A 15,974-nucleotide genomic window follows, 5' to 3' on the forward strand; every position below is an offset into this window, starting at 1 on the left:
TATCCTGACAACAAAACATAATGGATTGAACACAATTCGAGCAATGAACTCTTGGCCTGTACCAGTAATCCGATATACAGCTGGCAGAAAAGATCCATTAACAAACTTTACTGCAAAACTAATGCATTACTCCACAAAATGATGGTGATCGGCTGGATGCACCAAGAATACCAATAAGTTGGATGGGAGGATCATCAGCAAGTGAGACAATAGCACTGATTACAAATGCGATTTCTTCAAGCTATTTCACAACAAAGCTTTCTAAAAGCAGTAGAAAATGTGAACAAAAAGGAAGAGTCAGGCATGTATAGCTCAATAGAAGCGGCGTTTGTACTCTATGGCGCTTGAATGCACGACAAAAGACTTGGGTTCAAATCTAGTAGCCGAACAGAGGAACATTTTCTAAGCCTTTTTGCGACCAGTTAGTTGATCTCTGAAATGGGGTAGCGGGTTTTTCGTCCGGTCCGTAAACTCAAGAAAATCGGCCGTCGAACAGACACCATTTTCAGACATTAAAAATATTGTGTAACGGTTGGGGACCACGAGATGGCGGCATTTGTTATCCGTCTTCTTGACCGCGAATCGAATTAATTACTGATAGCCTTTAGCTAGCTATCTCTGATTGGCTACCCAGTGAAGATTGTACTGCCCGTAAGGCTCTAAATAGAAAGTATGCCAACTTGCTGCCATATTTTATTTCGACAGCGAATGGCCGGGTTACCTAAACCTGTACACACAACCAGATGAACCCAAAGGCATCGAGGACGAAGATGAGGAGACCACAGAAAGAAACAAGCTGATCATACTATATGGAAATTCGTGAAGATCCTTCATAGAAAAAATCAATCCTTACCCCCCCCCCATGCAGACCAAGCACGGAATAACACACTTGGATAGAGATAAAGCTGAGGCACTGGCTGACAGCCTGGAGGAGCAGTGCAGACCTGTGTATGAAAACCTGAACATTAGTCACATACCACATCATTCCTACTACCTCCAACAGAAATATATAACATAATCAAGCATCTAAATTCAAAAAAAGCTCCAGGACCAGATGGAATCACCAATAAAATCATAAAAAATTTTCCAAAAAAGGCCATAATCCATATAATCAACATAACAAATGCAATAATCAGACAACATTTTCCCATAGCCTAGAAAATTGCTGTTATAACACCTATAAAAAAGCCTGGAAATAACCCACAACTACCGCAAAGTTACAGGCCCATCAGTCTACTATCCAGCTTCAGCAAAATCGCAGAGTAATCCTCTCCAGACTACAAGACGCGACAGAGAAACTTAAAATCATCCCTAATGAACAATTTCGTTTCTGAAAGGAGCACAGTACCACTCAACAAAAGCACCGAGTGTGACGTGTTCTACCGCCTGGTAGAGCACGTCACACTCGGCTTTAATTGGAACCAGCACACTACAACCGTTTTTTTGGATAGCGAAGGCATTCAACAAAGTATGGCACCAGGGCCTACTCTACAAGCTTATAAAAGCCAATAAACGCATAAACATCATAAGGCTGATCAAATTCTCTCTCAGACAGATATATGCAAATAAAAATCAATGGAATTATATCCAGAAGAAAAATTCTAGCAGGTGTATTACAAGGCTCTCTTCTGGCCCCCTAGTCTTCACAATCGATGTAGCTGATATCCCACAAAACCCATCACCGCCTTATATGCCGATGATATGGCAATATTGTCCAGATCTCTCAGCCCCAAGCTGGCAACCAAAAAACTCCAGGATATCATCTCCTCTCTTGCAAAGTGGTTCTCAGATTGGAGGATTCAGGTCAATCCACAGAAAAGCTCAGCCCCATATAAAAGGATATATTCTTCCCCATCCAGTCAGTAACGTTGAACATTGCCGCCATATTGGATCGAGAGTAGCATTCGTTCGAGCTCTTGATTTTTTCGATTTATAGCGAAATGGGAGTTGTTCTGCTCCAAATTGTACAAACAGCCATTCTAAAGGATTCAGTGTTTATCGATTTCCAAAAGATCAGGATAAAAGAGCAATAGGTAGCTTGTTGTGTCTGTGTGATTTTGGTGTGAATTCCGCTTTATTTAACTTAGTATTTTAAAGATGCGTTTGATAGAGTAGCACATGGTGCCAATGCGACGAAAAATAATGGCGTCCAAAAATACGTCTTTGCCCAAAACTTTAATGTAAGAGAGTTTGTCCAGTGTGATGTGTTTGGGATGTATGCTTTCCCGAAAAAGGCTGGAGTTTGGATGGACTGCGCAGAAAGTGAGGAATTGAATTATGTGTTAGCTCGTGAGATTGTTGTGGTAGACGAAAGCCAGAATGTGAGTGAAAATAGTCGCTTGATAGGAAACTGCGATGTTGTACAAGATGGCAATGAGAGCGGTGATCAAAGAGAGTGAAAGTAATTATACAGAGAGAGAAAATGGTTTAAATGATGAAAGAAATGAGGAATTTGTAAGGAGCGAGATCGCATGATTACGTGCAGTAATACAGTCCGAAGCGGCAGTTGGAGCACCTGCAAAACTCTTTGCAGAGTGCATCGGTTAACGGAAATAAACAAGTGTCTGAAAGGAAAAATAAGCGTAAGCGTGGGAGAGTTTCAGAAATAAAGGAAAGGGTGACTTGATAGTAAGAGGTGTGATAGATGAGAATTTAACTAAATTGTACTTAACGGGTGCAAAATTTAAGGATGTGAGAGTATTAGAGTGCAAAAACAGAGGGTGAAAGAATTGATAGTTGTGGCAGGTACTAATGAATTGAAAGGAGATAAATTTTTTATGAGAGAGGACTTCAAAGTATTATTAAAGGTAGCGAAAGAAGAGTGACAGAGTTAGGATGGTGAGTCTGTTGCTACAGTATGACAGAGGAGTTTAGGAGGGCCATAATCGCAAATGACTTTATGTGCAGGTTATGTAAACGGTGTGTTTGGAATGAGTTTGATGGGCGAAAGGATTTGTAAGGCCTGCAATTTAATGGATTTGGTGTGCGGAGACTGGAAAAAGTGTTGCTGAATGCAGTGAAAATGGATGTGGAGAACCAGGGAAACTAGAACTATCAAGGAGGGGGAAAGTGGATATGTGGACATCAATGAGACAGTTGAGTGTAAGAATGTATATAATGTACCTGAGCCAGTACTAAGAACAAGAAATCAGAATAGCATAGTTAGAATAACGCATCGAGATAGGGGTGGGACAAAGGGACCTCTGCATTTCATGTATACTAATGCAGAGGTCCCTTTGTATTATTAAGAAGAAAGAATTTTTGGCCTTGGTTGGCTCTTCCCGGCCACAGGTTAGTGAAACATGGTTGATGGAAGATGATATAGTTAGTGAGATAGAATGTGTAGGTTATAGTGTGTTTAGGAGGGACAGAGAGAAAATAAAATGGGATGAGGAGTGTTATTGATGATAGCTGATGAACTGCAGCCAAGGAGAATAGAAGTTGCATTGCAGGATAGTGAAAAGAGCTCATTTGAGGCTATTTGGTGTGAGATTGAGACTAGCAGAACAAAATATACAGTTGGGTGCTGCTATAGACCAGGTGATGGAATAGATGGTGGAGATAGTATGCATAAACAAATTGATGAAATGAGTGGAAGGATGGTAATTATGGGGGATTTCAACTATGGTGACATTGATTGGAAGGAGAGGACACATGGGAGGAAGGAATTGGATTTATGCAGATATTAAGGGATAACTACCTGCGACAGCATGTAATGGAAAATACTAGGGGTCAGAGAGTGTTTGACCTGGTGATAGCATCTCAGAATTTGAATGCAATGAATATGACCATGTTGCCACCTATTGGTGAGAGTGATCATTATCCACCTGGGACGTGGCTAAAGGTGTAGAATTTTCAATTAAGACAGTGTATATGTGGAATTACCGTGCTGGCAAGTATGATAAGCTTAGGAGATTGCTTGGTTCAGTGCCATGGCATGCAAAAGTGCAAGGGCTGGATGTCGATAGAGCATGGGAAGTGGTCAACGAGCATTTGCAGGAGGTTATGGCTGACTGTATACCTAGAGTCTGAATAGTAAATCAGGAAAGGGTTAAATGGATGAATAACACGATTAAGCTTGAACTGCAAAAAAAGAAACAACTGTGGAGGAAATTTAAAGAGAAAGGTGACCTGCAGGCACACGAACGGTATAAAGCGCAGGGCAGAAGGGTAATGAGTGTGGTAAGGAATGCCAATGAGGTCACTGAATCAGTCGATATAGTAGAATTACTGAGCGAGCTCTTTGCAAGAGTATATCATCCAGGTGGTGACATTGAAAGAATGAAGGAACCATTAGTTTATATGGGAATTGTGGTGAATGAAGTGGAGGTGAATAGTCTATTACAGAACCTTAATGTGAATACATCTGTGGGATTGGATGGCATACCAGCACGGGTCTTCATGAAGCGGCTAAAGAATTATCAGTGCACTTGACCACATTGTTTAATCTGATTTTTGGGTCTTGTTTAGAGTCCTGAAGGTGTGGAAAGAGGTGAAAATAGTTCCACTGCATAAAGGAGGATCCAAGAGTACTGTTGCAAATTACCGACCGATCAGCATATCAGGAGTCGTCAAGGTCTTCGAGAAAGTAGTCAAGGGAAAAATACAGGAATGGATTGGTGAAAATGAGATACTGTATGGGGGACAGCATGGCTTTGTGAAGGGTAGATCATGCCTCAGTAACTTGCTCAAGTTTTATAACACAGTGACGGCTGAACTGGATAAGGGTAATGGGTTTACAGTGATACTGCTGGACCTGGCTAAGGGATTTGACAGGATACCACATGGAATTCTAATCCGTAAACAGCAACATATGGGAATGGATAAAGGGTTGGCGAGCTGGATAGGAGGGTGGTTGATGGAGAGATATCAGAGAGTAGTTCATTCAGGAGTAGAGTACAAAAGACGGCCAGTGACTAGTGGTGTGTTGGATGGTTCTGTTCTTGGATCACTGCTGTTTAATTTGTTCATTAACGATATAGGGAAGGATCTAAAAGGAATGGTTCATTTGTTCCCTGATGATGCAAAGTTGGGTAGGGCAATAGTGAATGCTGAAGATGTCAATATCTTGCAGGATGATTTGGATAGATTGGAGGTCTGGGCTAAGGAGAATGGATGTCAATTTAATGTGACAAAATGTAAGGTTATGCATTTTGGGGTGAAAAGATTAGCAGCAGTATACCACATTGGTGGAACTGTACTCCAGGAGATTGATGAAGCCAGGGATTTGGGAGTGTTGTTGGATAGGGAGATGAAGTTTAGGGGGCATATTGCAAAAGTGGCTAAATCAGCTCATCAAATCACTTGGTTGCTGAAGAATACTTTGCCAAGCAGAGATAAGCAAGTTAATGTTCCACTGTACCGAGCCTTGATAAGACCTCATCTCGACTACTCTGCCCAGATTTGGTCACCTAGGTTTCGTCTTGATGGGGAGGAGGTTGAGAGGATCCAGAGGCGAGTGACCAAGATGACAGCAGGTCTATGGAATGAACCTTATGAGAACAGGTTGAAGATTTGTGGGTTGCAGAAATTGGTTAAAAGGCAGAAAAGAGGAGATATGATTGAGACATTCAAATTGCTGAATGGTTTCTATAGGATTAATTCAGAGGTTATTTTTGAGATCAGTACTGGTGGGAGGACTAGGGTACATCTATGGAAGCTGGGCAAGAGTGAGGTTAGTAAGGGTGTTAGAGCTGGGTTCTTTACTTTTAGAGTTGTAAATATGTGGAATAAGCTGCCAGAGTCTGTTGTGGATGCTATGACAGTGAATGAGTTCAAGGCAAGGTATGATAGATACTGTGAAAATGTCAAATAGTTGTGTGAACATGATGTTTAGGGTCTCCCGTGATGAGTCTAGGGACTCCTTGGAGTCGCCCATAGTAATAATAATAATAATATGGCTACAGAATTGTCGTTATGATCGATTGTACAGATTGTACAAAACTTTGTCAAGTGAGTATTGAATTCAGTATATAGCGAGAATTAGTTTTTAAATTTAGTTAATTATTAGTTTAATAATTATCCAATCATTTAACTAATTCTAAAAAAATGAATTCGATTTTTTAATTGGAAAATTCCACACACGTGGTCTCTATACTTAATTTTTAAATAATTTTCCCTAGCAAAATTATCTGAAATGATTTCTGGACACCCTAATATGATATCCTAGTGATAAATATAATATAAAATGATATCTAATGTGATCCATATAATACGAGATATATGAAATGATATCAAACTAACTTTTTACTATATGCATGTAGGAGAAATAAAATCACGAATTATTCAACTTGAATGATGTAATATTGGATTGCATTTTACTTCTTATGTTAGATTTATTCTCTAAGTAAAATAAGTCACTTGTACTTAATTGTTGTTGCTGCAATTTTTTAATAGCAACAAAAAATCATGTTTTACTTAATGTTTGAATGATCATATTTCAGCATTAGAAACTTGCAGAAATATATTCTGTTCTTTTGATTCTTTATAGAGAAGAAAAAAAAAAAAAGAGAAAATATATAGCAGTTCATTAATAGTTTGAGAAACTTGAATTAAGAAACTACAGCTTTGCTTTTTAAGAGTGCCTGGTTTGATGCTGGTGTTAATGGCTTATTTTTACAAAGTGAATTTACAACAATAGTAAATTGTTGCTCTTGTTTAAAAATCAAAATGTTAGTCCATGTCCAGAAATAATACAATTTCTCAAGTAACAATATCGAAAGTTTATTTTTCACTTGGTTAGACTATAATAAATTTAGTTTAATCCTTTATCCAAGTGTAAGCAAACAAAGTTTGCACCTGAAAGTATCTTCAGGACTGGGGTAAGGTGGTACAACACCGGGAAACTCATTGCAAAGGTGGAGCAAACTAACATCACTCCTATCTCAGTATCTCGCATAATGCAAAACACATCTCCTGTTTGCAACGAGTTTCCCGGTGTTGTACCACCTTACCCCAGTCCTGAAGATACTTTCAGGTGCAAACTTTGTTTGCTCACACTTGGATAAAGGATTAAACTAAATTTATTAAAGTCTAACCAAGTGAAAAATAAACTTTCAACATCTTTCTATAAATCCAGAGTAATTTAATAAAAAGTGGCACACCGTTTGGCAACTCCTATAGGTAGAGATGACCTTCCTAATGCTTCTGCCTGGTATCTCCACTTGGGCCTGGCTCCCACTGAAGAGACTTCAATAAAGGTCAAAACTAATCTGGGTAGTGGCCCTTCCCTTAATGCATAACATTATACATATCCACAAAGGAGATGTGTTTTGCATTATGGGAGATACTGAGATAGGAGTGATGTTAGCTTGCTCCACCTTTGCAACAAGTTTCCCAGTGTTGTACCACCTTATCCCAGTCCTGAAGATACTTTCAGGTGCAAACTTTGTTTGCTCACACTTGGATGAAGGATTAAACTAAATTTATTAAGTAACAATATTCCATTTAGTTGAGAACATGATAAAACAAATTAAACAAGAAACTTAAATATATTTCTACCTCATTTAGGTCCATTTTGAAGAAAGCCAGTTTGAGTCAAAACAGGCAGATAATGTGAAGAAACTAAAGCCAAATGCCATTCCAAAACTTTTTGATGATCTAAATCCTCCACTAAACCAGGTTATTCAACAACAACACAATGCCTTAAATAGTGATAGTTTCAATAGGGAAGAACCACACATAACAGAAACAAATGAAATAGTACCATCACGCACTCAACTTGATCACACTGAAGCTCTACAAAAGAAAATTATCGAACAGCAGTTGGAAATGGCGAAACTAAAACTAGATTTAAAATCAGCCACCATGCAACTTGAAAGAATTAAGAAATTTTTATCACCAGAACAGTTACAATCTTTACAACATGAGCCAACAGGACATAAATGGTCTACTGAAGGTATTATTTCTGGCCTAAAATTAGGGTATGCCCTAGGAGTCAATGGGTATGAGCATCTAAAAAAAACAAACTATCCAACATCATCATTAAATAGAAGAAAAAAGCTAAAAAGTTAAGATTAATTTAAATATTCTTAAAGTATATTCTTGTATTTAACTTTAAGAAACTTGGAAATATATACTTAGTTATGATTAGTTATAATTTCTTTTTAATGCTAGTATATCTGTGATAAACTGTTTGTCTCTTAAAGCATATTGTCAATGAGATCTGATTCTGTGCCATTAATTAAAATTGCATTAATATAGAAGTTTTATTACATGTATATGTGTACAGTATAACAAGAAGTTCATATATATGCTATCCCAAATGTGGGATAGCATATCCCACATTTGAACCATCTTTTCAGTTATATGAGAGAAAAATTAGCATTAATTTAAAGTGAAATATTATGTGCTCAATATAGTTATTAGCTAAGCCTGATAATGATATGAAAACTGATATGACCTAAGATGATATGAAAACTTAACATGAAAACATCCTTTATGTATGGAGTAATTACTTCAAAAGATTAATAAATGATTAATAAACGAGCAGTCAGCATGGTATAGAAAACAATTAACAGGTATGCAATCAGAAATACATAATCAATACTTGTGATAGAAAAAGTCATCAAAAACCTGAAATGTGGAAAGGCAGTTGGAATAGATGACATTTGACCAGAAATGCTTAAGTATGGAGGTATAAAAGTTTTACAGTGGCTGCACTGTATAATTGAGAGAGTCTGGTCAGAGGATTGAATTCCAGATGATTAGAGCAGAGCTCGCATAGTATCCATCTGTAAAAAGGGAAATAAAACTGAATGTGAGAATTACAATGATAATTCTCACATTGAGTAGAGAAATTCCTCTATTGAGGAATTTCTCTATTGAGGGTTCCTGGTAAGATTTATGCAAGTATACTTAAGAAAAGGTTAAGACAAATTGTGGAAGGGAAGCTTGAAGAACAAGCTTGATTCAGGCCAAACAGTGGTTGTCAGGATCAGATTTTAACTTTACGACAAATAGCTGAGAAATCATGAGAATATAACAACACTTTTTATTTAAGTTTTGTATATTTGGAAAAGGAATATGACAAGGTGCCGAGAGGAAAATCTATTCAAAACATTAGTTATATGGTGTAATTGGGACATAGTATCAAGCAATACTTAGTCTCTTTATTTGAGTTATAATTCAGCAGTTGAAGAACCTAGGCACAATTTTTAGGGAAGATGGCAAAATTAAATATGGAAAGAAAAATAGAATTAGCAAAGCTGCTATGGTTAAGAAGTCAACTGAATAAATTATTATGTGATACCTCAAAGGAGTCCTAGGACTCATTGCAGGAGGGTACTCTCTCTACACACATCTCATCATCTTCCCTGCTATTTTATTCTCCAAATACACCCAATGACAACAACCATCAAAGCCATCTACTACCTATCACCACCAACAATCTTTTTTGTTTGTACATTGCATGCATTCTCATGGCTGATTTGCCTGTACGCAAGTTTTTCTGGCAGAATAAATCCTGCTACCTCCATATGAGAGAGGCTAACTTACCTTCAATTAAAAAAGCCCATATATAAAGATTCCTCTCACCATGATGAGAATCAAATGCAAGTCTTTCCCAATCGAAGGGTGCAATGTTCTGCTATTCATCCAATTGCACTATAGAGATGCTAAATTTATATGGAATAAGAGAGAAATTAGTCAAAACACTAAATTGGCTGTATACAAAGCAGTGTTCAAACCAATTTTAACTTATGGATCTGAGAGCTGGGTTATAAATAAAAACTTTACAAAAACACTGCAGATATGAGAGTTCTGAGAAAGATTAGGGGAATGAACAGATGACATCAATGGCAATATCATATATAACAAATGAGGGTATTCGAAAAGAACTTCACATTGTTAACATTCAGGAATGTTAGCAGAGCTAATCTCAGGTGGTATTGGCATTAAACAGATTGGGAGCGGAAAGGTTGGCAAAACACGTGTGCTTTGTCAGGATCTCAGGAAAAGGGTACAGAGGAAGAACAAGATCTAGGTGGATTAATACAATAATAAGTACCTTAGAAGACAGAAATATAAGATCTGATAATATTGAAGTCTTGACAGATTAATTTGGAGGAAAACTGTCAATCAGAAATTAGCAATGACGTAACTTTTCATGTAGTACTATCATAATATCCCATCCACTCATTAAGGTACATGGCAGGAATTTGATGATGATGATGACAATAAAAAGAAAAACTATAACATTATCTAATTCCCTCCCACTGCCCCAGATAACAATGACTATCACTTTACATGAAGACTAAAATACATTTGTTGCTTGGGTTTATAGAGAAAAGTTATTGATTCAGCATGTAAAAGAAATTACCTTTGGACACTGATGATACAATTACACCTGTGAATGTAATCTCACAGTGATTTTCTTGCATTTCATTTCATTAAGTCACAGCTGTTTTGTTTATGTTAAGAGTTTTAACATGTGAACAATGATTTGTCATTTTTTATTTTATTATTTGCAAATCAAATTTATTTCATTTTTAAATAATAATTGTACAAGAATTGCAGATTAATCAACATGGAGGCTGACATTTTGAGTCTAACAATTTATTATTGTTAATATATTTTTAGTTTCTAGATAGCAGTCAGCAGTTTTAATCTGCATCTCTTTTAGAATGAATGCAATCCAACATTTTGAGAGAGCATTTTTAATGGAAATTATGAGATATCATATTATTGTGATGTCTCAAATTGAATACAGTATTTCAAAAAGAGGAGTGTATTATAATATAATAATCACCTTTAATGCAATGATGTATAAATATTATTATACAGTAGGACTGAATAATCTGAACATAATCTTTAAATATAATCATTAGTTTCTTTTGTAACAGTTCTTTTTTTTGTGAATAGAGTTTTTGATGCATGTGTGTGAAGTATGCAATACAAAGGTAATTTTGTATCTTTTCTTTAGCATCCCCTACTGAAGTCAACATCACATTTGTGCAGTGCATCCTGAACTTGCCTGTTTCCATAAAAAAAAAAAAAGCCTCTGAAATGACTGAATCACCACCAACAAAACCAATTACTAATCTAGTAAACCATTTTTATTTGTTTATTTGGTTACTCCCATTTCATATCTTATTAAAAAGAAACAGCCACAAACAATAACAAATAAGGATATCAAGATGCAATACTATGAACTTGTCTTCACTATTAACAATGTATGTACATTACCTTGTTTCCTTTAACATTCTACATAAACAAACCTACTATAAGCCCCACAAGGAGCCAAAGCGCATCTTTAGATGCCAACTTACCCTAAAAGGAAAACATATCCAATATCCTTTATAGAGAGAGACAACACCAGTCACTGTACCAACAGCCATGTGCTGTGTATGCCAGACACAGGACAAAAATATGTGGAATGTCGAAAAAAAAAAAAAAAAAAAAAAAAAAAAAAAAAAAAAAAGTTAATTAATAATAGTGCCTTTCTTTAAACATGTACTAGAATTGAAAAATAATAAATTAAGCATTTTGAAAAAAACAAACAAAAAAAACCTCTTCAGTAGTAATATGGACTCGTTACAACTAGCTTTCTGTAGAAATTACATTAACTACATGGTTAACTACAGAGATATTAAAACATGATGTATACCACTTCTGTACAATACTTTAATTAAACACAACACCAAATGCAAAATTAAAATATAACCATCATAAACTTTGATGCATAAAAAGTAATTAAATTATCACATATAAAAGTATTTTTAATATAAAAATCATGACTACGTAGAAAATGTGGTATGACTTCAACATGCAACATGGCAATTATCTTCATGAAAATAAATTTACAAATTTTAAATAATTAAAACTATATAAGATTATTGAAAAAAGTTTTTTTTTTGGTTTAGTAAATTTAATTAACAAGCATACTGGGTATTTATTTGTTGCAGTTACTACAACAAAAAGTAATCAGTCCCATTGTAATGAAAGGAGTTTGAATATAAGTTGCAGTATATTACAAGATCTCACTAATTCTCCTACTACAAATATACATATGAAGTAAGTACATTTTTGGTATTACTATGAGTCAGAGTAATATTTAAAACTATTCTGGATAATTTACAGTATTTGCTGAATGTATGTGTGTGTTTGTTATATACCCAGGCACATTATTTGTGGAAAAAGGAGAGCACCACATTTCTTGTCTATTTTTATACTTTAAAAAGCATGTTAAGATAGACATCAGATTACAGCTAAATTCTCCTATTTTCTTCTGGGAAAATGCATCTTACGTACACTCTGGAGTAACTCTAAGTCAATATGTACATACTGGATCCAGGGTCCAGCCCTAGTACTATTTGGCCAACATTGTTCCAGGAAGCACTGAAATGATGTCAACATAACTTGACCTTAATGACTTGCAGTCATCGATACATCATAATATCAGGACTTTGATACATACACATGTATGCATCACATAGCAGTCTCCTAGCAATTTCTGGTAGGACTTTATCATCCTTAGCTGAGAGAAGAAAATTGTTGCCTTCAACTGACAACCACCACCGCAGATCTGGAAAAGGCACTACTTCTGGGATATTATAGCCATTCTGTTCACCTGAAAAATAATTAAATTAACAAAGCATAAATAATTTTAATGGGCATATAACTTTTCAAATGCATTAATCCCTTATTATTAAGCACAGGTATGGAATGAATAAGACAATCTACAATAAAACTGAAGCAAGCTGGTAATGCGTGAAGGCAAACTTCAAGTGTTAATTTTTTAAAATGGTATTTAAAGACATATACAGAATTATTATTATTATTATTACCATTGCAGAGCCACATCCATGGAGTCCTAAGGCTCATCATGGGAGACCCACGCTATCAACATAATATCATACCACTCCGTGAAACCATTAACAGACAAAGCAAGCACTTACAACTGACTCAGGCAACCCATTCCATTCATTCACAACTCTCCAAGTGAAAATTCTAGACATCATGCCCTTGCTAACTGTACTCTTACCAACTTTCAAGGATGACCTCTTGTTCTGCTCCCTCTAGCCAAGTGCTGAAACGTTTCTTTTGCATCAATCCTATAAAATTCTTCAAGTAACTTAAATGTTTCTATAATATCCCCCCATCAACCAACTTCAATCTATCCTCAGTGGTCTGTGGAATCCTCATAGGAAGCATTCTACAGACCACTCACAGTCTTGGTTACTCACCTTGGGATCCTCTCTACCACTTCCTCACTCCAAGCAGCCCAGTTTTAAGGTTTTATAAAGAGGAATGATAACTCCCTTATTTCTGCTTGGTAGTCTGGTCTTCAATAATCAAGTAATCCTCTGAGTTACCCTGGCTACTTTAGCAGTATGCCTTCTAAGCTTCAGCATTCTATCTGCTACTGTCCCCAAATCCCTGGCTTCATCAATTTCTTGGAGTACAGTTTCCTCAATGTGGTACACAGCTGGTAATCTTTGTATCCCAAAATGCATAACTTTACACTTTTCCACATTAAAGTGGCATCCATTATGTTTGGCCCAGACTGCCAGCCTAGTTAAATCATCCAGCAAACCCTCTACATCACCTTGATTAACTATTACGCTACTTAACTTGCATCATCAGCAAACAACTGAATATCTCCCTTCAAATTATTTCCCATATCATTTATGTACAAATTAAACAATAGATGTCCAAGCACAGAGGCCTGCAGTGCACCTCTAGTCACCTGCCTTATCCTAGATTCTGCTCCTCCATATACTACTTTTTGGATCTGTCCTTCAGCCACCCTTTTATCCATATTACCAGTTTGCTTAATATAGTTCCATGTAGTATCCCGTCAAACACCTTTGCAAAATCTATCAGTATCATCGTGTAGCCATTCCCTTTATCCAGCTCAGCTGTCACTATTATAAAAAGTTAGTAGATTACTAATGTATGACCAACTCTTCACAAGGCCATGGTATCCCTCACAGTGTATCATATTCTTATATGTCCATTCCTGAATTCTCTTTTTGACCAACTTTTCCAGTAATTTTACAACCACTTCTGAGATACTGATTAGTCTATAATTCGCTACCACAGACTTATATCCTCCTTATGCAAAGGAATTATTTTGTCCTCCTTCTACTCTCTTGGGACTTTGCCAGAGCTGAGACTTCAATTAACCAGCTTAGTCAAAGGCATTGCCAGTTCCCCCTGTATATTCTCTTAAAATGCAAGCCAATATCCCATCCACTCTCACAACTGTATTTGCATTCAGATTCTGCAATTTCCAAATACCTCCAATTCATCAACCTCTGTCACATCAGTCCCTATTATCACTGTCATAACAGTATCTTTACTTGGATGATATACCCTTGCAAAATGATTACTCAAGTAGCTCAACAATTACCTCTCTACTATCTGCACTCATTAAAGATATTCCTCCCGTCATTCTTCCTCCTAGTTCCCACATAACAAAAACAACAAAATATTTGGGGATTTCCTTTTGCTTCTCCAGTTAATTTCTTCAACTGCGAAAATCCTTCCCTTGTAGAAATTTATGTCATGGTACTGCTTAAAGCTGCCTTATTGTTCCACATATATTCTTTCTTAACTGGAATTTTCACGTTTTGCTACCTCCCAAGTCAAGACCACATGATCACTTTCTCCAATCGAAGGCAATGTTACCTTAGTTATGGAAAGGTCTTCCGGTTCTATAACAAGATACACTCTCACACCTTAAGTCCTCTCTGTCACATTCTGTTTCAAGTAATCATCTCTCAATAAGTGTATAAATTCCATTTCCTTCCTGCCACATGCCTCCTTCCAATCTATGTTTCCGAACATGAAGACCCTCAATAATTACTTGACTTGCACTTATTGTACTAATCTGCTGATGCATGTCTTCCACATCATTCCTGGCATCCCCCTGATCTACAGCAGCAACAAATTTTATATTTTGTCCTATTGGCCACAATCTCATACTAGATTGACTCTTTAACGGCCATCTGCCTGACTGATTCCTAATCTTGTTGGATGCAATTCATATACTATCATCAGTAGTACTCACCCCCATGTCCTGTCTACTCTATCCTTCTTGAAAATACTAAATCCATCACATTCTATCCCTGTAACCATATCATCAACTTCATTCATTCATTTTGTATGGCGATTCAACGGCTATGAGCCCCTTTTATGGGGAGGTACGGCACCACCTTAATCCAACCTATTTTTATCCAGGCTCGAGACCAGCATAGCTGACAATTCAGACTTATGGCTGGAGGGATTGTCTTAAGTATTCCCAAGTGTATCCATGTGTGTTCATGGGGCCGGTTTGCCTGCTTGCGGGATAAAAAAAACCCTGCTGTCCATGCCCAAGACCGGCTAACTTGGCTATGGCTACGGATGATCCTTAAGCTCCACACTTCATCAATGGGAATCGAACCTAGGACACTCCTTCCCCAGGCATATGGTTATGAAGCGCATAGCCACTAGGCTAACCACACAGACATATCTGCTAATGCCTATAACTTTTGACGAGTTTGCACTAACCAATTCCAAAATCTCCTCCCAATTATGTCTGATGCTTCTAGCATTAGTATGGAAACTGCAGCATCTCCTTAGGTCCTCAACCACCTTTACATCCTGAAACGACTATCCCATTCGACACTTGCTAAGATATTAGATTTCGCATTTTGTTCATTAACACACTCATTCACCCCCCCACACACACACATATCTGCAGCCACTCTAATTGCTTTAGTTTTTCTTGACCTTTGTGCCTTCACACTCTCAGTGAACAAAGCTTTCTCCAGACACCTAACTCTGAATCCACTTAAGTGCATTCCATCAGCACTGTAAAAATCTTTTTGTCCATTAAACTCAGGTCATAGGTCCACAAACTACATCAGTCCTTCTGCATAACCTGCATATTGATTCATTAACTATCATCACTCTCCTTATCAGTTTGTCCCTATCATAGTATGGCAGCAGACTTACAAACTTGCCATCTCACTCTTCTTCTTCACTTC

The 15,974-nt window shown here is 36.9% G+C and overlaps 1 protein-coding gene across 5 annotated transcripts in view; it reads right to left on the reverse strand.

The window, feature by feature from the left end:
* Nucleotides 1–10,531: 10,531 nt before the first annotated feature.
* The window catches only part of CYLD (ubiquitin carboxyl-terminal hydrolase CYLD), a 451,655-nt gene continuing 446,212 nt past the window's right edge, over nt 10,532–15,974 (reverse strand). For all 5 annotated transcript variants that reach the window (XM_090407955.1, XM_090407951.1, XM_090407953.1 and 2 more), the window contains one exon: nt 10,532–12,568. In XM_090407955.1, coding sequence (XP_090264081.1) covers nt 12,378–12,568 — 191 coding nt within the window. In that variant the 3' untranslated portion in view covers nt 10,532–12,377. The remainder of the gene's footprint in view (nt 12,569–15,974) is intronic.

The sequence above is a fragment of the Typopeltis vanoorti genome, chromosome 18 (assembly GCF_054136105.1).
Source record: "Typopeltis vanoorti isolate ZY-2024b chromosome 18, IOZ_Tvanoo_1.0, whole genome shotgun sequence".
NCBI classification, from domain to species: Eukaryota; Metazoa; Arthropoda; class Arachnida; order Uropygi; family Thelyphonidae; genus Typopeltis; species Typopeltis vanoorti.